The following is a 22,598-nucleotide window of genomic DNA, read 5'->3' as shown; positions in this document are numbered from 1 at the left end:
CATGCGGGGATTCGACGAAAGTTCGTTGAAAAACATCAAACCAGTGCTGATTTTACTTTCTCGAGATTCCCAAACACTGGGATTTGAATCCGTGGTGATGCCAATGAACTGAAACTCGAATACCTATCCAGGGGTCTACACCTAAAGCAAGTGGTAAATATACCCACAACCAAAGGAGGCTCCTCTTTAGATGTCATCTGTACTAAGTTGTATAAGTTCTACAGTCAACCAGAAGCCTTACCACCTTTAGATGGGAGTTAACCACTATATCCTCAGAATGCAACCACTGGATCAAATCAAGATCGAATATCAAGTTTCGGTTCCTAGATTTCTTAAGAGCGCTGGTCTGAGGTCCTAGCTACTCCTGATGTCAATTCTAAGATTGAAATGTTTCAAAGGAAGCTATCTGATAATTATGGAAAATCTTTTCCCGAAAAGAAAACTAAAGTGTTCAAATGATAAACCCTACGTTAATGAACCTCTAAAAGACGAGATCAAAGAAAAAATACGCATACTTCGTAATAGTAAAACAGATGAAGCCAACGATATGTGTAACGAAAAAAAAAATTGAAAAGCAACTGCCACGTACTATGAAGGATATTTTTAATTATCCAACAGTTCGTGATAACGAACTGTAGTAAGGAGCGACCCGGCTCAATAGTAACCAGAACTCTAAAAACGGAATTTCGATACCAATAGCTACATTAAAAGAATCAATTTTTAACATTGATTTTAAATATATAAGTTTCATCAAGTTTAGTCCTACCCATCAGAAGTTACGAGCCTGGGAAAATTTGCCTTATTTTAGGAAATAGGGGAAAACACCCCCCTAAAAGTCATAGAATCTTAACGAAAACCACACCATCAGATTCAGCATATCACAGAACCCTCGTGTAGAAGAACTTCTCCCTGTAGAAGTTTCAAGCTCCTACCTACGAAAATGTGGAATTTTGTATTTTTTGCCAGAAGGCTGATCACGGATGCGTGTTTATTATTATTATTTTTTTTCTTTTCAGGGTTGATTGTTTCGAACCAGTGGTCCTAGAATGTTCAAGGAGGGCTCATTTTAACAGAAATCAAAAGGTCTACTGCCCTTTTTAAGTGACGAAAAAATCGGAGGGCACCTAGGCCACCTCCCACGGTAATTATTTTCTCAAAGTCACCGGATCAAAATTCTGAGATAGCCATTTTATTCAACATAGTCGAAAAACCTAATAATTATGTCTTTTGGGACGAGTTACTCCCCCACAGTCCCCGTGGGAGTGGCTACAAGTTACAAACTTTGACCAGTGCTTACATACAGCAATGGTTATTGGGAAGTGTATAGACGTTTTCAGGGTGATTTTTCGGTTGGAGGGGGGGGGGGAAGAGGGGGATGTGCTTGGGGGAACTTTCCATGGAGGAAGAAAATTTCCATGAACGGAGCGAAGGATTTCCTAGCATTATTTTTTTTTTAAATGAAAAAATAAATATGAAAAAGTTTTTTTTCAACTGAAAGTAAGGAGCAGCATTAAAACGAACAGAAATTATTACGCATTTGAGGGGTTCACCTCCTCCTAATACCTCACTCTTTGCGCTGAAGTATCTTTAGTAATTTCAACTATTTATTCTATGGCCTTTGGGATTCAGGGGTCATTCTTTAGGAATTCGGACAAAATTTAAGCTTTAGTGTAAAGAGCAAGGTTCTGATGAGGGGGTGAGCCCCCTCATGTATGTAATAAAAACAAGCAAATACAGAAGTTCGTTACTTAAGGTAATTTATAAGTTACGTATATCTTTTACTAATAAAAACGTTCATAAAAAATTAAAAATTCTAGATGCCTTTTTAAGTAACCAAAAAATCGGAGGGCAACGAGGCCTCATCCGCTGCTTCTTATTTCCTCAATACCATTCAATCAAAACTCTGAGAAAGCCATTTAGTCAAAAAAAAATATATGCAAATCGTTTTAACTATTCATATGCGGTAAGCCAAAATCAAAACTTACATTGATTCAAAAACGTTTTAAAATTATTAAAAAAAAGTTTTTTTTTTAATGAAAGTAAGGAGCGACATTAAAACTTAAAAAAAAATTTTCTTATATAAAAGGGGCTCCTCCCTCATCAACGCCTCGCTCTTTATGCTGGAGTTTTTTACTGTTTTGAAAAAGTAGAGTTGAGAGAAAGAGTCAAACTTTAGAATAAAGAGCGGGGCGTTGATGAAGGAGCAGCCCCTTTCATATACGAACTAATTTCTGTCTGTTTTAAGTTTTAATGTCGCTCCTTACTTTCAGTTAAAAAAAACTTGTTTTTCTTTTTTATTTAATAGCCACAAGAAGTGGTAAGATCTAGTTGAAAAAACTTTCTGGCGAGCAAATTAGAAATATTGATTTCCAGCTTAATGAGCCTAGTATTAAAACTGCTAATGATCTTAACAGGCATTACCTCCACTTTCCGCAGAGTCTTGTGTCTATTCCCCATAGTCAGGATGAAAACCTTCCCCATATATCACTAAAGGATATCAAGAAGAAGATAAATAACCTAAAAAGGACAAGTACATGTCCATCAGATATTCCGATCGTACTTGTCAAAGCCTTCGCTGACAATCTTTCCTTACCACTGGTAGATATTTTCTGCACGATCACTGAAAGTGGATGCTACTCAGACACCTGGAAGCAGAGTTTCATAACATCGATTCAGAAGAAGGGGGCTGAGGAGGGTTTCAATGAAGTTCAGCCAATTAAGGTCACTTAAAGTTTTTTTTGAAATTATATGAAGATTTTCTGACTGATTGCCTCAAATCCAAAATTTAAGAACTTGCTGAATTAAAGCAATTTGGTAATCCATGTGGCCTTTATACTACTCATTATCTTGTAAACGTACTGGATACAATATAGAAAAATTTGGAAGACCCTAATGTTTGGGTAGATCTACTTCTAATAGACCTCCAAAAAGCTTTTGATCTGATTAACCACAATCTTTTAGTCGAAAAACTCCGAAAAGAATTTCATGTTAACCCAAACCTTGGTAGAATAATTGCGTCTTTCCTTTCCAGTAGAACCCAATGTGTTAAGCATAAAAATATCTATTCAGATCTCCTTCCAGTTTACTGTGGTGTGCTCCAGAATGCCCTCCTTGGCCCGCTGCTGTTCCTGATTATGATAAATGGACTTTCTACTGAACACCCTGATCACCGGAAATTTGTCAAAAACATGTCCTTACAGGAAAAATGCCGGAAAAATTTGAAGAGCTCAGGCATGGAAATCATGGAAGATATTTCCACGCTGCAGAGGCCAAAATGACTGTGAATGCCAAAAAATCAAATATCATAACTATCAGTTTCTTGAAGAGTACACCTTCGTTCAAGCAACCAATCCCTCCAAAGATATCCGTCAAGCAGTGCGAACTCTTTGGTATCAGCATCTCGAGCGATATGAAGTGGGAGGTCTACGTTACTAACATCACAAAGCAAGCTAATTTTGTCACTTTCTACGCTTAAATTCTTATTCAAGTTTTCTTGTCCTGCAATCCACCTTTTAAGAATTTATACAAGTTTCATCCGCCGTTTTCTTGAATATTCTTGTCCGGTTTAGCATCTCGGCTTAACTACTTCCCAATCTTATTCAATAGAGTTAGTCCAGAAGCGATCATTGAGAATTATCTATGGTCAAGGTAAACTCCCATATCACTTTCTTCTTAAGCATTTCCAGCTCACTACCCTATCAGAGGAACCCTCTTGTGTACCCAGTTTGGCAATAAAGCCATGACAAAGCGCAGATTCCAAGATTTATTCCCCCCACCTTTTCAACCTTTAAGATCCCAACCTCAAAGACCCAACTCCCAGAAAGTCCTCGCCCTTCAACCTCTCCCACCAATGCACGTGAGATATAGGAAGAGTTTTATTTTTGCATCTGTAAACATTATTAATCAGTGAATTTGTTGTATTGACTTAGTTTTTAGTTGATGATCGGTTTTTTAATCTGACAATTGTCTGTGTTTTTCTCATTTTTTTTATTCCAAAAGTTTTATTTGACTGTAATTCCTGACGTAAAGCGCTAATTCGGCACCACAAGCTGTGAATGTCGTTTTTAAAATAAAAGTCTCTCTCTCTCTCACTTAAAAGTAAGAATAGAATTCAAAAATTGTACCACTTGTAACCTGTAATCGTAGTTTTCAGATGACAATGGTGGTGTGAAAAATTAACAAGTTTCACTCAGAAAATGTATATCCAAGTCTAACAAAACGTGGTTGCATAGTGAGAGGTACTTGCGATGGGGAGATGCCAAAAATGTTCCCAAATCGGATATCAATTTTGCCGTCGAATTATGTACATTATATTACCAATGCATTTTCTTCTAACTACAATTAGTGTGTGAATGATGGGTTTGAGGATGCCCCCGATAAAAGTTAATATTTCGCCGTTTTAAGTTTAACAACCTATTAGCATTATTTGAAAAGTCTACACTGTTCAGCCCATTCTAAGGAAATACAAGTTTTTCTGTTTTTAAAACAAGATTGGTTTTAGAATCGTTTGGAGATTGAGAAAAAAATTCTTCAATCCGATTTTAGGAATATCCTGATTCCAATTCATCGTCACACCACGTCCCCTCCCACAAAAATAGGAATTAATTACATGAACAACTAGTTTTCACAAAAAAAAAAAAAAAAAAAAAAAAAAATCCGCAATAGATGGAAGAAAAGCTGGGTATATGCAACAGTCAATTACTATTTAAGCAACCTTGCTAAAGCTTTTTGAGAATTGAGTAAGAATCCCCAAAAAAACATTTAAATACATAAGGAAAAAAAAAAGTCGAACTTATGAACAGCTGAGATATTCTGATATCTACTCTGCAAAGTAATGGTGACAAGCCAGTTGAAAAACTCAGTTTGTTTTATTCACCTAAGACGCGTTTACCTTTGATCTAAATCTTGAATGGCTTTAACTGCATATAAAATAGGTTCCCTTAAACCTGTATGCTGTCATTTTACTAAACATATTCAAGTATTACCTGTCCTCCTTCAATTTCATCCCATCCAGCACAAATGATTCCAGCCGTTAATTGATCTTTGTAGCTATAGCATATGTCTTGAAAAACCTTGGCAGCATGCTTGACAGGGGGATTCTCGTTTAACTCAATGCTAAAAAAAAAAAAAAACTGTCAAAGATGGAAAGAGTACATCAAGTACAAAGAAAAATAGCGAATTTTTAGTATAGAATTGAAACTTGATCAGGTAAATATCAAAAAAGGTATTTAAGGAAAAGTGATACTGGACACAACTTCTGGGAATTCTACTTGTGTTGACTGTTGTTCCCATTCTTGATTGTTATTATTTACTAGCTGACCCCTGCCACGCGTAGCTGCGGCGCTGCGTGCCCCAGCAACACATAAAGTGTCAGCTAGTCCCCCCTGAACCCCGCCCCAGCCTCGCGTTACTGAGGCGCTGTACGCCCCAGCAATACGCATGCAAGATGCTAATTTTTAATTGCGTAGTTTTTTTTCTTTTTTTTAGCTTTTTTTCTTTTTTTTTAGTTTTTTCATTTTTTTTTTAGTTTTTCATTCTTTTCTTTTTTCTTCTATTTTTTAGTTGTTTTATTTTAGTTTTTCTGGTTTTTTCTTTTTTTTTAGTTTGAATTGCAATTATTGATCGCTTAAAAACAAAAACCGCAGTAGATTTTTTAGAGAACAGAAGTAAAGAAGTACAGTAGATTAAAAGAGGTACAAACAGACGTACAAACAAACAAACAGTATATTTTTATATATATAGAAGATTTGTTACCCACAATAAAGACAAAGACAACACTGCGGAGTACAAAGAAAAAGAAAAATTACAAACCAGGTGGCTAGCATTATTTATAAGTCTTTTATACAAACTCTTACTTATAACAAACTATCCTTTTAACTCTTTAACTAAATTTATTTAAAATCGTAAAATTCGAATGGACTTTGAGCAACAGTCTGACTATTTTCCTGGCTGTATTGCTTACTTCAAAAGTTTGAAGCCCTCCTTTTTGTTTTATCCGCCATAACCATAATATACTTTGCTCCTGCACTGTTTTTGGGCAGCATATTATTGAATTCTCTTTATTGTGTACATAATCTAACTTTGGAAAGATAAGTTAAAATTAGTCTAATCTATATTAACTGTCTAAGGGCATTCTTATAAGACAAAAAAAATTGAAGTTATGTATGGTGACTTGTTAAGATCACATTAACTAAGATAAGCTAAATCTCAAACAGGATAAGCAAGTAGGTGATATTAACCTAATTAGGGAAGGTATTATGTTTGGCAGTCTTTGGTTCTGGAAAGAACTGAATTTTTTTCCATGCCATAGGTGTCTCTGTTGCCAAGCCCACAACCTTTGAAAGTTTCTCGATAAACATCCAAGTTTTTTCGTATCTTTTTTATATGCAGTCAAGGCGGCTGCCCTCTGCCAAAACTTGAATGAGGTGTGACCTACGCTCATTCTGACATGGTGAGTCTAATGCCGTAGCCAGAACAATTTTATCTCCTATACTTTCTGACATACGACTTAGTGTCTAAAGCAACGACTAAAGATACGACTTAGTGCATCAACCGATTCTTGGTTCATGCCCCACCTATGCGTTTTTAATATCCAGACGCCGCTTCGTGATGTTTAATTTTGTTACTCAAAACTTTACGTGCATTCATCAGAAGGAAGATTAAACCGCGATTAACTTTTCAAGTTAATCGATTAACTTTTTTCAAGTCACTCTGTAGACATATCACCTTTTATTCAATGCACGACGTCATTTGCATGATTTTTCTTTCTTTCAAAATTAAAACTAAAATGGTCAGCCAAAGGGCACTCGTCCCGCACATGACCCATCAAAATACTGGCATGCCCCACTGATGGCGCTTGTGCCCCACATTGGGAATTACGGATCTAAAGGGATGAAAACATATTTTATCGGAAGCCAAAACTTTTTGCTACCTTACTAGAATCACAGACTCTAGTATCTATCTCCAGTCGAAGACAGTGGCTAAAGACGGGAGAAGATTATACTTGAATCCAAATATGCATCTACATCAGTTTTTCCCATCCAAAAAAATGAAAAATATCACTATTGACGACTTTCTTGAATATTGAAAAATGTAGATACAAGGTTCTGAGAGAGGATAGCCAAAGTAAGGAAGCTATCTAATTAGATTTCCCTCATTACATTAAACAGAAAATACAAATAGAGATGAAAGATGTTAAGGATGAAAATAGCTTAAAGAAATCTATGTCGATAGACATTTTTGTGAAATTTGATAGCAAAATTTCAAATGAAAAAAAAAAATAAAACTAAGAAAGAGAAAGAGTAAAAGAATTAAACTAAGAAAGAGAAAAAAGAAAGGATAAAACTAAGAACAAATTTGAACATAATTTGATATTCCTGGTCAAACAAGAAACACAACTGAAAATTTCAATTTAACAAAATGAAGAATACTTTGTTGTTAATTACGATATGATACACTCCAACACTAGACCTCGATAAGCCATGGTTTTCTTAGTTCCATGTTGCAGATGCTCTTTATCTACTCTGACAGGCTACTTAAACATTATTCAAATTCAGGAGCTCTGTTGACTGATCTAAGTTTTTTGTTATTTTTACAGCAGTTATTGGTTTAACAATTAGTTAACTCCTTAAAAAATTATCATTAATTAATTAATGCACAGGTTCTCCATACATACGTTGATAGTAAAATCTAGACAGTCAAATTATAAAAAGGGGATTATTCATTCAAGAAAACCCTGGACGACTGTTAACATCTATTAAAGTTTGAGCGTAAAATGATAGTAGAAAAGTAGAAATCTTAAAAATTACTATTTATCTTTTTATTCATTTATTTCGCATAAAAATCGACGAGTATATAAAATATATAAATGAAATTGCAAAAGAAAACGAAATACTTCAACAAACGTTACAAAGCATTGATTTAAAATAGGCTTTATAACGTAAGTGAATAAAATACTTATAGGAAAACAAGAGCAAAGCAGAGGCGCCATTTGGGCAAAATCTTGGGGTGGGCATGAACTCCATCTGGCCCGATTCACTTTGTGTTGCGCAAGAAAAATCTTGGGTTTATATTGGCAGCACATTGATCAAATATTCTAAGTAAAAATGCATTTTCAGCAACCATGTGTTGCTTGGAAATGTACTGTAACCAAATGTGGAACTCAGCCACACTGACCTCTAAGATTAATTATAACAACAAAGAATACAATGAACGAGGTTAAGTGATTAAACTGAAAGTGGAAAATTCAACCAGACAACAGGCTGGCATTCCTCAGCGAGAAACTTTCTTATTTAAGTAAACAATATGTTGGTGAAAGTAACCTTCATTGTTATACTGAGGGTTGTAACAAAAATCTCAGTGTCCCTTCAGCAGAAATCTTCCAGATCAAATATATTTATAAAAAGGAAAAACATAACATGAAAAAAAATATAACAACATTCAAGGTAACAAGGGGAACCGCTGAGCTTTCATCTTTGCAAAATCGTCAACAAGCTGGTTGTAGTCGAAATTTTTACCAAATCCTTCTCTGCAAATATCAAAAGGAGGTGAATGAGAGATAATTATCTCCTGTTGTAGACTGCAGGTAGTTTTTCACTATTTCTAGGCTAGAAAACAAACGCTTATTTCTTGCCGTTGTCTCAGGAAGTGTGGCAGCAATATGAAGTACTTTAATTACTTCTGAGTAAGCCACTGGTAATGCCTGAAGATGGTCGACAATGTCTAGGAAGTTTTCCGGCTTTTTCTCCTCATTGGGCAAGAAATGCTTGACAATACCAGCTTGAGATTCGAGAAGAAAGCTGTCAATATCCAGCTCGCCGTAAAGAAAAGAGAAAAGCTTGAGCAGCTCTGTCCATAAACTTGGTTGAGCTTGGATCCAAGGCTTCGAGTGTACTCAGCACTGGCAAGTTATCTGTGAGCTTTCTGTCAAAGTTGGCTAGTAGACGGTCAAAAGTTTTGAAGTATTCTTGCTTCATTTCATCCACCAAAGTAGTAGTCCAATTTCCAGATTTGATAAAATTCTTTCCTAGCGTCAAAGTTGTCACAAATTGTTTCCGGTGCTTGGTGATCTTTTGAGTTCTTCAAGGTCATCCTTTCTGACCAACAGTGGAGGGTCTGGTCGCGGGTCCATTCACAGCAGGTACTCAATTTCGAGTTCTGTTGCAAACTCTTTAGCCTTCTTGAAAAGTGATACAAATGAAGCATCTGAACGCAAGTCGGTGAGTTTGCTCCTTGTGGCCTGAATCAGGGTGCGCAATCGAGACATAACCAAGTCGATGGTGACAGCATAGAGTTGCTGAGACAGCAATTTCGTCGCTCGTGTAAATTGCTTCTATGTAGTGCAATTCGAAGATAACAAGGAACGATTCCATCAAGAAGTGATAGGCCAGGAACTGACCTACTTTACTCTATCAACTTAGAGGAATTACTGCAAATATTCAAAATTTATAATATTAATATAATCATCTAGGAAACGGGCCTTTGACAGAACTTGAGAATTAGATTATGTATCTAACTTGCTTTCAAAGTTTACAATGGTTAATAGCAAATGGTGTTATTATTACGGCCGACAAAGGACCCTTTTTGGTGGAAGCTTGGGCCCCTGGAAAATCTAGGGTGGGCATTTACCCACCCTTGCCCCACCCAAATGGTGCCTCTGGAGCAAAGAGCTCATATGGCACTTGTGACGAGGCCAGACAAGCCAAGAGCTAATATAGTATGAGCTCTAGCAAAATTCTAAGAATTAATAGATTGATTTAAAAGGAAAATCGGAGGCTTAAGCTTAACGCCGGTCGGGATTTAAAATAAGAGCTCTGAGTCACGAGGTCCTTTTAAATATCAAAATTCAGTAAGATCAGATCACCCACTCGTAAGTTATCAATACCTCATTTTATCTACTTTTTCCTCTCCCTTCAGCCCCTCAGATGGTCTAATCGGGGAAAGCAACTGTATCAAGTAGCTCCCAGACAATTTCCATAGTCCTAACACGTCCAGAAGCACCAAACTCGCCAAAGCACTGAACCCCACCCCCTAACTCCCCCTAAGAGAGTGGATCCAGTACGATTATGTCAATCACGTATCTACGACATTTGCTTATTCTACCCACCAAGTTTCATCCCGATTTCTCTACTCTAAGCTTTTTCCAAGATTTCCGGTTTCCCAGTCAAACCCCCCCCCCAATGTCAACAGATCTGGTCGGGATTTGAAATAAGAGCTCTGAGACATGGGTTCCTACTATATATCAAATTTCATTAAGATCCCGTCACCAGATTAAAGTAAAAAATTCCTCAATTTTCAAAATTTTTCAAAATCGACACCTCCCAGCTCATCCAAAGTGAACAGATCCGTTCCAATTATGCCAATCACGTATTTATAACTTGTGCTTATTCTTTCAATCAAGTTTTATCCCGATCTTTCCACTCTAAGCGTTTTCCAAGATTTCTGTTTCCCCCCTCCACCCCCCCATATCGATTGATCCGATTCGAATTGAGAATGGAGCATCTGAGACATAAGATCCTTCTATATATCAAGTTTCATTAAGATCCGATCACCCATTCGTAAGATAAAGATACCTCAATTTTCACGTTTTCCAAAAATTCCGGTTTACCCCTCCAACTCCCCCCAATGTCACTGGATCTGGTCGGGATTTTAAATAAGAGCTCTAAAACACAAGGTCCGTTTAAACATCAAATTTCATTGAGATCTGATCGGTCGTTTGTAAGTTACAAATACCTCATTTTTTATAATTTTTCCGAATTACCCCCCCCCAAATACAAAAAAAGAGGGCAGATCCAGTCCGGTTAAGTCAGTCACGCATCTTGGACATGCTTTTATTCCTCCCACCAAGTTTCATCCCAATCTCTCCGCTTTAAGTGTTTTCCAAGACTTCCGCCCCCCCCCATTGACGCTGGATCCGGTCGGTATTTAAATTGAGCGATCTGAGTTACGAGGTCTTTCTAAATGTGAAATTTCATTAAGATACGATCACTCCTTCGTAAGTTAAAAATACCTCATTTTTTCAAATTTTCAGAATTAACCCCCCCCCCACCAACTCCCCCAAATAGAGCGGATCCGTTACGGATATGGCAATCATGTATCTAGTACTTCTGCTTATTTTCCCCACCGAGCTTCATCCCGATCCCTCCACAATAAGCGTTTTCCAAGATTTTAGGCTCCCCCCAACTCCCCATATGTCATCAGATCCAGAGCGGATCCGTTCCAGTTATGTCAGTCGCGTATCTTAGACTTGTTTTCATTCTTCCCACCAAGTTTCATTCTGATCTCTCCGCTTTAAGTGTTTTCCAAGATTTCCGGTTTCCCTCCCCCCCCCTTAATGACTCTGGGTCCGGTAAGGATTTAAAGTAAGAGATTGGAGTTACGAGGTCCTACTAAATATGTAATTTTATTAAGATTCGATAATTCCTTCGTAAGTTAAAAATACCTCATGTTTTCTAATTTTTCAGAATTACCCCCCCCCCCCCAAATCCCCTTAGCAGAAAGATAATTCGCAAATTTAGAAATATCGAAACAGAAAGGCAGAATAGAGACCTAGCAGGAAGGCAACTGCTTTAAAAAGAGAATCCTAAATATCACGACGATAGATGCCGTATTGTTCAGCCAAATGCCTTTTGAATTTTTTCTTGAATATTTAAAATTAGTATCGACTTCGAATTTCGGGCTGAAGCACAATAAGGTCGACCGCAGATAAATAACAGTGCCAGAAACTAGAAATAAAGAACTCCTGTCGTAAATTAGTTCAGCTCGGTTATTGTCATCGATGGGAAAATGTCGACGTTTTTTTTTTTTTTTTTTTTTTTTTTTTTTTTTTTTTTAGAACAGACAGAAAGGCCTCTATCTTTAAGCTTACTTGAAAGGGTATTAAAATTTTCAATAGAACGACCCAGTAAAATAATATCATCAGCATATACAATAAAAGACACATCCCGCCCCCCCCCCAGAGATAAAGGTTGCAGATAGAGAACTAAGGCTCTGCCAAACATATTTTAGAAATATAAGGGGGTAAAATCTATCTTCTGTAACTCCACAATCAACAGAAGTAGATTAAAAATGGAATCAGAAGCAGCAACTGTTATCCTAAGCCCCCGATGCCAGGATCTAAGAGCTGAAACCACAAAAAGGGGAATCTCAACACCAATTATAGCTGAGGGAGTAGAAGTATGGGAAATAATGTCAAAGGCTCATCTTATATTAACTAAAAGTGGACAAAGCGGAGAGTCAGAAGATCTTGACTCGCTAATTATTGTACCAAATGCTGCATGGGAATGGTCACATCTCTTTTTTTTAGCCTTCTTGATTCAGACCAACATCCAAATATTCGAAAAGATTCTTTATACACAATAGAAGAAGCTTACCAACTATAGAACCCTTCGCTATAGGTCTATAAGAATCACATGATCAGAGATCTCTTTTACTGGATTTCGGGATAGGAGCTACCCCCTCTCCCCACCCTTAAAAGATGAAGGAACATTGCCAATATTGAGAATAAGATTTAAAAATTCATAAGAAGAAAAGAAGTGGGAGCCTATTTGACATTGTTTTGAGTGGATCCCATCTTCATCTTCTAAAGAGTGTGGTTTTAATTTACGACATGCACCCAGTAAAGAATCAAACAAAATAGAAAAATCGTGCAAATTAAAAGAATTATTAAAAATTTAATCAACATGCGAGAGTCGTTTAGGATCATCACAAGAATTCAAAAGGTCACCACAGTGGGTTTTCCCCTCAACAAGTGAAGGGGGTATCCTTTTTGTAAGGTTCATTAGTTCCTTTTATTAAACACAGAGCTTCCCAAATTTTCTATTAATTCATTCAATCTCAGACGAGGCGTCCATCAACAAAGTATTATTATGATGACGAAGCTCCAACTGTAAATTTGTTTTCTTTTCCTTCATGCACAGAAAGGTCAGGTGACCATCCTATGGCTTTCCGCAATTTCCCAAAAATGAAAAGCCAATTTAGATTTACGATTAGCATATAAAAGAAACGTTTTTCTATATTTGGTTTACACCATTTTAATAGAAAAGTTTCTCTAGCACCATATTTTAAGCAATGTACTCAGTAAAGTAGTATCATGGTATCGGGATGATGATATCATCATCATGGTAGTTCAGGTTAACAAGCACAACTACCTTTCAAACAAAATATTCACCTTTATCCTGGTAAGCTGGCATCAATGTAGTATCCCAAATAATTCTATCAAAACATTTTGAATCAATAGAAATAGAATTAGATGCAGAGACCAAACTATAGATAATAAAAAACGTTGCCAGAAACTGAATTAGCAAATAATCACTTACTGGGAAATCTGGGATAATTTTCACCAAAAGATGGGACAAAATTAGACAGAATATCATCAATATTACTTCCCAATCCAATGAGAATAGCTAAAATCAAGTGACTTACAGCAAATATTAAAATTTGGTAAAGATGGAAATAAAAATGTACTACGCTCAGTGAAACTATCAAAATCACAGTTAATTTCTACTATTTAAAGAAAAAAGAAATTTCGTTTGCCAGAAAAAATAATTTTGGCTAACTAATTTAATAAGAAACGCTTTTGGCATCTGTAAGAGTAAATTGTATAGAGACACCCAGAGGATTTATAGGAGTTCAACTAGGTGGGAAAGAGGGTCCTTTGTTATGTATGAAACAGTTTGACCTTCTTTCTTTCGGTTGTTGTTTTGAGTTGATATGATTTCACCCTCCTCGTTTTTCCTGATGCCAAGTCAACGGGTGTTTAGAATTATACATGAGTTCTTTGTTACATGATTTGCTTATTTCGAATTTATTTTTTTCACTATATTTATTATAAGTTAATTTATGATCTGTTGGCGTAAAAAAAATGCATAATTACACATGGAGAGCTTTTTCTTTCTAAATTAGATTAAAAAAGATTAGAAAAATTCGACTGAAAATTCAATATAGATATACTCTCTTTGTTTCCTCAGATACATTTCCAGGTCCTGATTACTTTTAATGTATTCTTCCGACTTAACTAGTAGGATACCGTATCGTATGTAACTAAATTTAAAAACAAACCTGTGAAGGTAGAGACGGTATTCAACAATATTAGCAATTGCCTGAGTATCAGCAGCAGAACCAGACCGACAACAGTAAATATGATCGGTTATTCGCGTTAACTTGTCAGTCACACGGTTGGCAATATAAGATCTAAAATAAAATAAAGTCAAACTATGTGGCTTTTAATCCACAAATATAAAAAAAACGCTCCTAAAATCCTATAAATCAAGAACCAAAATAACAGTTCTCAAGTTTAGACTATTAGCACAATATTTTTTTTTCAATTAAGTTGTCAGTTATACAGCTTGAAACGCAGCGTCTTGTAATGTAAACAGCTTTTGATTACAAGACTTGTCGTGATCAGCAAAAAAAATCAAATATTTAGCAAACAAAATAAAGTACAAACAATCATCCCAATTTCACAAAAAAAACTGTTGATTGGAGAAAGAATACAAGCTAATGAATCAAGCTGTGGCACTGTAAGCTCTCACAATAAAGCATCATTTAGATATGAGGTTCTCCGTGAAAAAAGAAAAAAACACACAAAAAATATCCAGCAAGGGGACTATTTAAGCAAGAACTTTGAGGGGAGATGATATTGCAAAGGAACTTTGAGGATATAGACAACCATAAGGGAAAAACCGGACATAAAAAGCAATTCACAACATTTTCATCTTTTGTTCATATTTTGTTTCTTTAAAGAGAGCTGAAGCAGTTCCTTTTGTATTTGTCAGAGATCCAATGGAAGCATCTCATATAGAAACCCGGACACAATCAAGTAAAATAGCTTAATGCAAGTCATTAGTAAAGCGTTCTGCAGCTTAATATAGTGAATATCCTTTAACTTCTAATTTAAGCTCAGTGGCAATTTCAGCTATGAAAAGACCACTACTTCTATAACTACCAGACTGCAAAGATGGCAGGATTCTTCTGAATTTCATATTTAATGTATTGATAATCCTCTTTCCAATCCGTGTCAATTATTGTAGCATGTATTGTCACCAGGAAAGGAATACCGGTTGTGTGGCTTTGAATATCTGATAATTTATTGCCAAATTTATTGAAATTTCAGCCAGCTACTCTTGTCAAACTGATTGACTTGCTGACAAAATATATTATTCCGAAACCGCGACATACCCTATGATCGAGCCCTCGCGAAACTGAATTTATCTTCGCTTAAAGCCCGGCTTCAACACCTGATTCTGCAATTTAGAAAACCAGTCTTAGCTGATACAAGCCACTGATCACTACTACCCAAACCAGCCCCTCAGAAAAGTCGAACTCGGTTACAAAATAAACTTCTACCCCTTAAAGTACGAACTAATCATTATGACACCCCATTTGTGCCTTTCTTCACATTGATTTTCAATACTGATCTGTAGTGTGTGATTTTTATTGAAATGTAAGATTTTGTAAAAAAAAAAATGAATTTAGCTATGCTACAATAGTTTTAAATATACCGATCTCCCTCTCTCTCAAAATATATTCAAAAAAAGATGACCATTTTGTCATGGTCACCAATGAGAGGGCTGAATTAAACAAATGAATAAAATCCTGCTTAAAAAATTCAAAGAGAAATGAATCTAATTATCGAAATGCATAAGTCTGCCTGAAAATCCAGAACACTAAATATGTAAACTGGTGTGCTTTGTACAACAGAACAGCCATTCTCATTAATGAGGAGCAATACAAATAAACATGTTAAATCGCTGGGTTTGGAAACATATGCACAAAAATAAACTCACCAATGGACATTGCTATTTCAATCTGTTTCTACAAAAAATTTATTGAACAACAAAAAGTAGAAAGTAAAAAAGTACAATTTCTGTCTTACCTGTCTTAAGGACGTCCCCAAAGCTGTCAGTATGTCTCTATTAAAACTTTACTCTAACAATAAAAAGTAACCTACAGCAGGTAATACCCCCCCCAGGTAATACCCAGCAGGGAGCAATACAACCCCTATACTTTTTTACGCCCCTGAACTGTTGCTATATAAACGTCTAAAAACCATACACACAACATATAGTGTGTTGATATCCTTTGAAAAAGCACAAACATGCACACACATGTACAACAAAGAATTGCATGCTTCTGGGCTGTTACCAACCACCATTTCTCCCATCCAACTCAATAATTTTAAAGCTTATTATTAGCATACTAAAGAGAATGATGACCTATTAGTCCTATGATTGTCTACACCAGTCCCAATAGATACAGAAGAGCTAACTGTCTGGGTACCAACAAGGCATAATTTTAATTCTGATATAAGTTTGTTTCAGAACTATCAGAACAATATACTCAATAGTGCCATTGCTAATTACAGTTTAGGAAAGAAACTAAAAATGAATGCATGAAGAATACATACCCACTTGAGGTTCTTGAGTCTGCTCCTATGACAACACCACCATCAAATTCAACAGCTATGAGAGATGTCTGAAATGGAATTCATGCTTAAATATGTCTCCACATAGAAGAAGAAATAGAGTGAATTAATAGAAACACCTCTTCATCACAGACTGTGTAAAACAATGTTAGAACATACAGAAAAGTCTGACATTTGCACAAAAAGATTACCTGAAAATAGCTAATACTGCTAATTAGCTTTAATTACCTAGCAAATGAAAGATTTTTTTTATCAATTCAACCACTAATATAATAATATCCAAGTAGTCTTGTTTTTTTTTAACTAATTGTAGATATTGGTGAGGAATTTCCTTTTGAAATTAAGATTCTTGGCTTTCCAATTAATAATTCTGCTAACTTTTCTTTTTACAATTCTCTGCATTGTTTGGTTTTTAGGTTTTTTAACTCTTTGAATAGTAATTTTGTTTTTCTGTTTGCTTTCTGGGATATGCTAAATTGCAAACAGACCAGTTAAGGATGCAAATGGTAAAATTGCCTCACACCCAGCAGAAACACTTGTAGTATGGGCCATGCATTTCAAGAAGATTCTGAACAGAACCTGCCCTGTGGATCCACCAGATATCCCTAGAACCCCCTTTTTGAATCTCCAAGTTAAGACAGAAGAACCTTGTGATGTAGAAGTTTGACAGGCAGCCCACAAGCTCAAGAATAGCAGAGCAGATATAAAAATTACAGAATAACAGCTTAAATGATAAAAATATCACTGAATACCTGTATGGATGTGATACTTTGCAAAACATAAAAATAGCCTAATGCCAAATCCACAAACTAAGCAAATTTTTACATACAGCCTAGGGCACTATCTGATCCTATTAGCAGGAGACTAAGACGAAATCATAACAGCTGTGATTACTGTACAGTTATTGTGACTTTCAGAACAAAGATCAGAAAGAAAAAAGAAATATACCATTAAGTGCTCTTTTCGAAAATAATATATACTACACCACAACCTTCATCTGCTCTGTAAAAGAACGTCAATGTGAATAAATTAGAATAATACAACAAATAAATTAGTTAAAAATAATGGAAAATCACAAATTAAAATGGAAAGACCAATGAAAATTTGATTAATAAAACTTTCTGCATATTATAAGTTAAAAATTTTGTTATTATAATATTTCCTTGTAGTTTTGTGTATAGTCTAAGGCCTCGCCCTATCAAGAGGGTGGGTTGCAATTATCATGGTTGCAGCAACCGTATTTGGAAACAGTGTTAGATCAGCAGACCTCCTCAATGGTCCTTGACCTTAACATTTGTGTTTCCTCTCACTAATGGGTTCAAGAAACCCCTAGGCTACACAAAGAATTATAAGGAACATTATAAATATTATTTCTTACTTCATAATATACAAAGTTTCTATAATTCAGATTTGATGTTTTACCTTAAATCGCATTGTCCTGCAAAATAAGGATTAAATCCTGTAGAATTGCTGGTTAGTGATGACGATGGTTGGACATCTCAACAGCATCCCACTCAGTTTGCCACAGCTTTGATGACCATTCTCCATCAATGGTTCTTTTAAAGGCAGCAGTGCTGGGGGTAGTGACCGCTTTTTTGGTGAGACTACTACTACTACTACTAATAACTCACTGCAGCACCAAGCCGCCTGAGGCCAACACAGCTACGCACGCTCCTCCTCCAACCTAATCTATTTAAAGCCTCCCTCTTTACACCCTCCCAGGAAGTTCCCATTTCCTTTAAATCCTTATTTATGACATCCTCCCAACCCAGACAAGGACGACCTGCTTTCCGTGTAGCCCCAGACAGTTGGCCAAAAAGGACAATCTTCGGTAATCTGTCATCCTTCATCCGTAGAACGTGGCCTAGCCATCTCAACCTTTCTTTCATTATAGCCCCAGAAAGCGGGATTGAACCACACTTTTCGTACAACCTAATGTTTGAAATACGGTCAGTCAGCCGGGTACCCAGAACAATCCGTAGGCAATTTCTCTGGAAAACATCTAGTAAATTTTCATCTGCTTTTTGGAGTGTCCATGCTTCAGAGCCATATTTGACCACTGTCATCACTGTAGCTTCCAATATTCTAATCTTGGTTTGTAGGCTTATCTTTCTATTCTTCCAAACTTTTTTTAACTGTGAAAAAACACCCTGAGCTTTAGCTATTCTACTTTTAACATCTTCACTGCTCCCACCATCTTTACTAATAATACTACCAAGGTAACTGAAGCTCCCAACCTGATCAATCTTTTCGTTACCTAAGGTCACCTGTTCATCTTCACTTATTCCTAACCTTAGTGACTTAAGTCTTCTTAACATTAATTTTCAAGCCTATTTTAGCACCCTGAACTCGTAAAACCTCTAAAAATTCATTCATTTTGCTCACACTTTCATCTAATATGCTTAAATCATCAGCATAATCTAAGTCCAGGAGCGTTCTTCCTCCCCATTTGATTCCATGGTCTTCAATTGCCTTTCCTGTGCTCTTTAAGACGAAGTCCATCAAAATGAACCATTTGCTAACGTCATTTTCTGCCTTAACCGCAGAAGTATTATTCTCGTACACAGCGTAAATCACTTTAATGTATTTTTCTGGTATACCATATAACGATAAGACCTTTGTTAACGCTGTTCTATCAACAGAATCGAAAGCTTGCTCATAATCGATAAAACTAAGGACCAAAGGTGTTTGACAACGAAGGGACTTCTCAATTATTAACCTAAGAGTGAAAACATGGTCGACACATCCTCTACCTTTTCTAAAACCGCATTGTTCTTCCCTTAAAACTTTGTCTACAGCATGTCTCAGTCTAAAAAGTATCATATTACTCAGTAATTTGCTACCTACAGAGACCAGACTAATGCCTCGATAATTCCGCAGGAGCTTATGCGTCATGATAATATCACCCCTTTTACGTCTGTAGACAAGAGTGGGGAGTTTCAGCCTCTTCAGACAGGATGAGTAGTTTAAATATTTGCATCTCTCGATTGCTTTTGTAGCCTGTCTCTGAACTGTTTCTAAGTTCTGCTGGTCCCCTTTGTTGAGGGGGCTAGAGGTTTTCTTCCATTTTTATCCACAGTTTATCATCATGTATATTTACAAAACTCTATTTTATTATTTCACAATGACGTGATGGTACAAGTGAAACCCAGCTGCAAGAAGCAACCCAGCTCAATAGAAACCAAAACTTGTAAAAACAGAATTTTGATACTAATAGATATATCAAAAGAATTGGCTTATTATGCTGATTCCAAATATATAAGTTTTATTGTTTTGTTTTACCTGTCAAAGACTGCAAACCTGAAAAAATTTACCCGAGTTTCCAAAAAAGGGGAAATTTCCCCTAAAAATCTTAGAATCTTAATGAAAGTAATACAATCAAATTAAGCATGCCAGAAAACCCTATTTTGGGCGGTTTCAAGCACCAATCTGCAAAAATGTAGATTTTCTTTTTTTTACCAGAAGAAAAATCATGGATGTATGTTTATTTGCTTGTTTTTTTTTCCAGGGTGATCATATTAACCCAGTGGTTCTAGAATATCAGGAGTAGGCTCATTTGAATGGAAAATAAAAATACTATTGCCCCTTTTAGGGGACCGACAATTGGATTTGGTCCAGTGTAGATGAAAAGCCCAGTTACTATACCTTCAGGGATAATATGACCCACCAAAGCCCTTGGAGAAAGGTCTCTAAGTTAAAAAATTTGCCCATTGTTTATGTACAGCATTTGTTATTGAGAAGTATCAATACATTTTTTCAGGTGGATGGGAGGGGACAAATTTTCTGCCACGGGGATTTCCCTTGGAGAGGGAAGTTTCCAGGGTTTAAATTTTACACTGGGGAAATTTGCCAGAATTCCTATACAAAATTCTTTTTATGTCTTGACTGACTCAATTTTATATATAAAATTTATTAACAATTTTATAAAATATGTGGAGATGTTAATGGTAATTGCATCTCTCAGGGTAAATTTTCACCAGGATTGAATTGTCTAGAGGATGGATCTATGGGGAGGTGAGATTTTTCCATGGAGGTAGAGCCAGATTTCCTGGCATTACTTAAATACAGTTAGAAATTAAACAAAAAAAACAAAACAAGTTTTTTTTAAACTGAAAGTAAGGAGCAACATTAAAACTTAAAACAAACATAAATTAGTAAGTATATAGGAGAGGCTGTGCCCCCTTTCAACACCTAGCTTTTTATGCTCAAGTTTGAATTTTATCCTAATTCTTTAAGAATGACTCCTGAAGCACAAGGTTTGTTTAATTAGAATAATAAGAAGCTTTTTTAAAAGTAGCAAAACACTTTAGCATGAAGAGTGAGGTGTTGAGGTACAGGCAACCCCCCTCACATACATCATAGTTTCTGTTTAAGTTTTAATGTGGCTCCTTACTTTCAGTTAAAAAACTTTTTTTTTAATTTAACAAAGAGATGCAATGATTCACACAATGAAAAACAATGGAGTAATATGTTATCTGGGCCAATATTCACCAACTTAAGCAAAGACATGTTTGCTGGTTTCAGATGTGATATGCAGACTTCATTGGACACTGTCAGGGCTCACGTGGAAACGCTCAAGACGGCTATAACATTGAAGGTTTCCCTAGATGATGTGCAGAAACTTGTGGAAAATTCTATAACCACCTGTCTCAAAACAGACGTCTGCAAAAGTGAGACAAGAGCAAGACAGAAAAAGCAGATGACTTAATCTGATTGCCCATGGCATTCCTCTGCAAACCAACAATGCCCAATTCATCTCAACTTCTTTAAAAGACGAATTCTCAATTAACATTGGGGCTATTACTAACTTGAAACATCTACCTAATGGTAAGAATACAAGTACCCTAAACAGACCCAACCCAATCCTTTTTCTATAAATGACTACAAAATAAAACTGGAAATATTAAAAGCCTCAAGAGCAAAAAGGGAGAGAATCTCCTTCTTTGTTGATGCACTCAATGAAGACCACTAGAGAAGGAAAGAACTAGTTGAAGAGATAAAGAAGCATGCAGCAGCCTGTGAACAAAATCTTGTCATCTGCAATGGCACCATCATTTCTAAAAACGTGGACCCCAGGGGGGAGGGAGTCCTTCCCCCCTCTCCTGATGATTCACCAGACTTACCCATATCTCTTGTAAATAGTGCATCAAGCCAACCCAGAAAGACTTCATTAAATTCAACATTTGTTTCTGCAGCTTTGGTTTCTAGCTCTCTCTCTCTGTCAAGTGTTGCATCTGATTCATCTTAAACCAACTACATCACTGCTAGCTCAGGTGACAAAAATCCATATCAGAGTTGCAAAGCTGGAACTAGCAACAGCCCAGCTGGCCAAAGAAAATGGATGCAACAACAAATATTATACACAAACATTGATTCTTTAGCGCCAAAACTTTCAGAACTAAAAGTGTTACTTTATGAAAAGAATGTAGATGTTTTCTGTGTTTGTAAGGTGTGTCCTAAGAACTGGTTGACCAAATTGGATGACACACATATTCAAATCCCTGGATACTTTTCCTGAACAACCTAGATAATAACCTGTGTCAAAGAGGAGTGTCTATCTACACTAGGCTTGGGATTAAGGTAGATAAAATTGATTTTTCTATTTCTCAACCTACTAATGCTTGAAAAGAAAATGTATTAGTTAGACTTCTGATTGGATTGGAAACTGTGAATATTAGTGTGCTTTCCTGTAGCCCATCAGCTCCGAACCAACTAGAATCTCACCAAGCTGTTTCTAACCTAATACAGATGTTTTGCAATTTAAATTCATCACTTGTGCTTTATGGCGATTTTAATATGCCAGAAGTTTATTGGTTTGAAGGTATTTGGTACTCACTATTTGGTAATAGCCTCTCCTACACAACCACCTAAACCCTTGCTGACAAGTTTCTAACTCAGATAATATCACAGCCCACTAGATTTAGACATTTGCAAAACCATCATTACTAGACCACTTTATTACAAATGATCCTGAGAGGATTACTTCCACTTGTTACCTTCCAGCTATTAGTGCAAGTGACCACATATGCATTATGAACAACATTAATATTAACCATAGTTGTGATGGTAAACTTAAGAGTACTTCTACCAATTACACTTTGATTCATGAAGAACTGGCTAACATAAATTGGGATGAGGAATTATCAGATGAGACAGATGTTGAATCTAGTTGGAA

General features: G+C 36.1%; 1 protein-coding gene across 1 annotated transcript in view; it reads right to left on the bottom strand.

The window, feature by feature from the left end:
- LOC136030063 (proteasome subunit beta type-6-like) overlaps positions 1-22,598 on the bottom strand; it is a 28,175-nt gene that overhangs the window by 2,427 nt on the left and 3,150 nt on the right. Inside the window, exons 2-4 of the mRNA XM_065708690.1 lie at positions 16,406-16,473; positions 14,059-14,190; positions 4,986-5,115 (exon numbers count right to left, since the gene is read on the bottom strand). Of these exons, the coding sequence (XP_065564762.1) occupies positions 4,986-5,115; positions 14,059-14,190; positions 16,406-16,473 (330 nt within the window). The remainder of the gene's footprint in view (positions 1-4,985; positions 5,116-14,058; positions 14,191-16,405; positions 16,474-22,598) is intronic.

This window comes from Artemia franciscana, chromosome 8 (assembly GCF_032884065.1).
Source record: "Artemia franciscana chromosome 8, ASM3288406v1, whole genome shotgun sequence".
NCBI classification, from domain to species: Eukaryota; Metazoa; Arthropoda; class Branchiopoda; order Anostraca; family Artemiidae; genus Artemia; species Artemia franciscana.
This window is presented reverse-complemented; position numbering and strand designations above follow the sequence as displayed.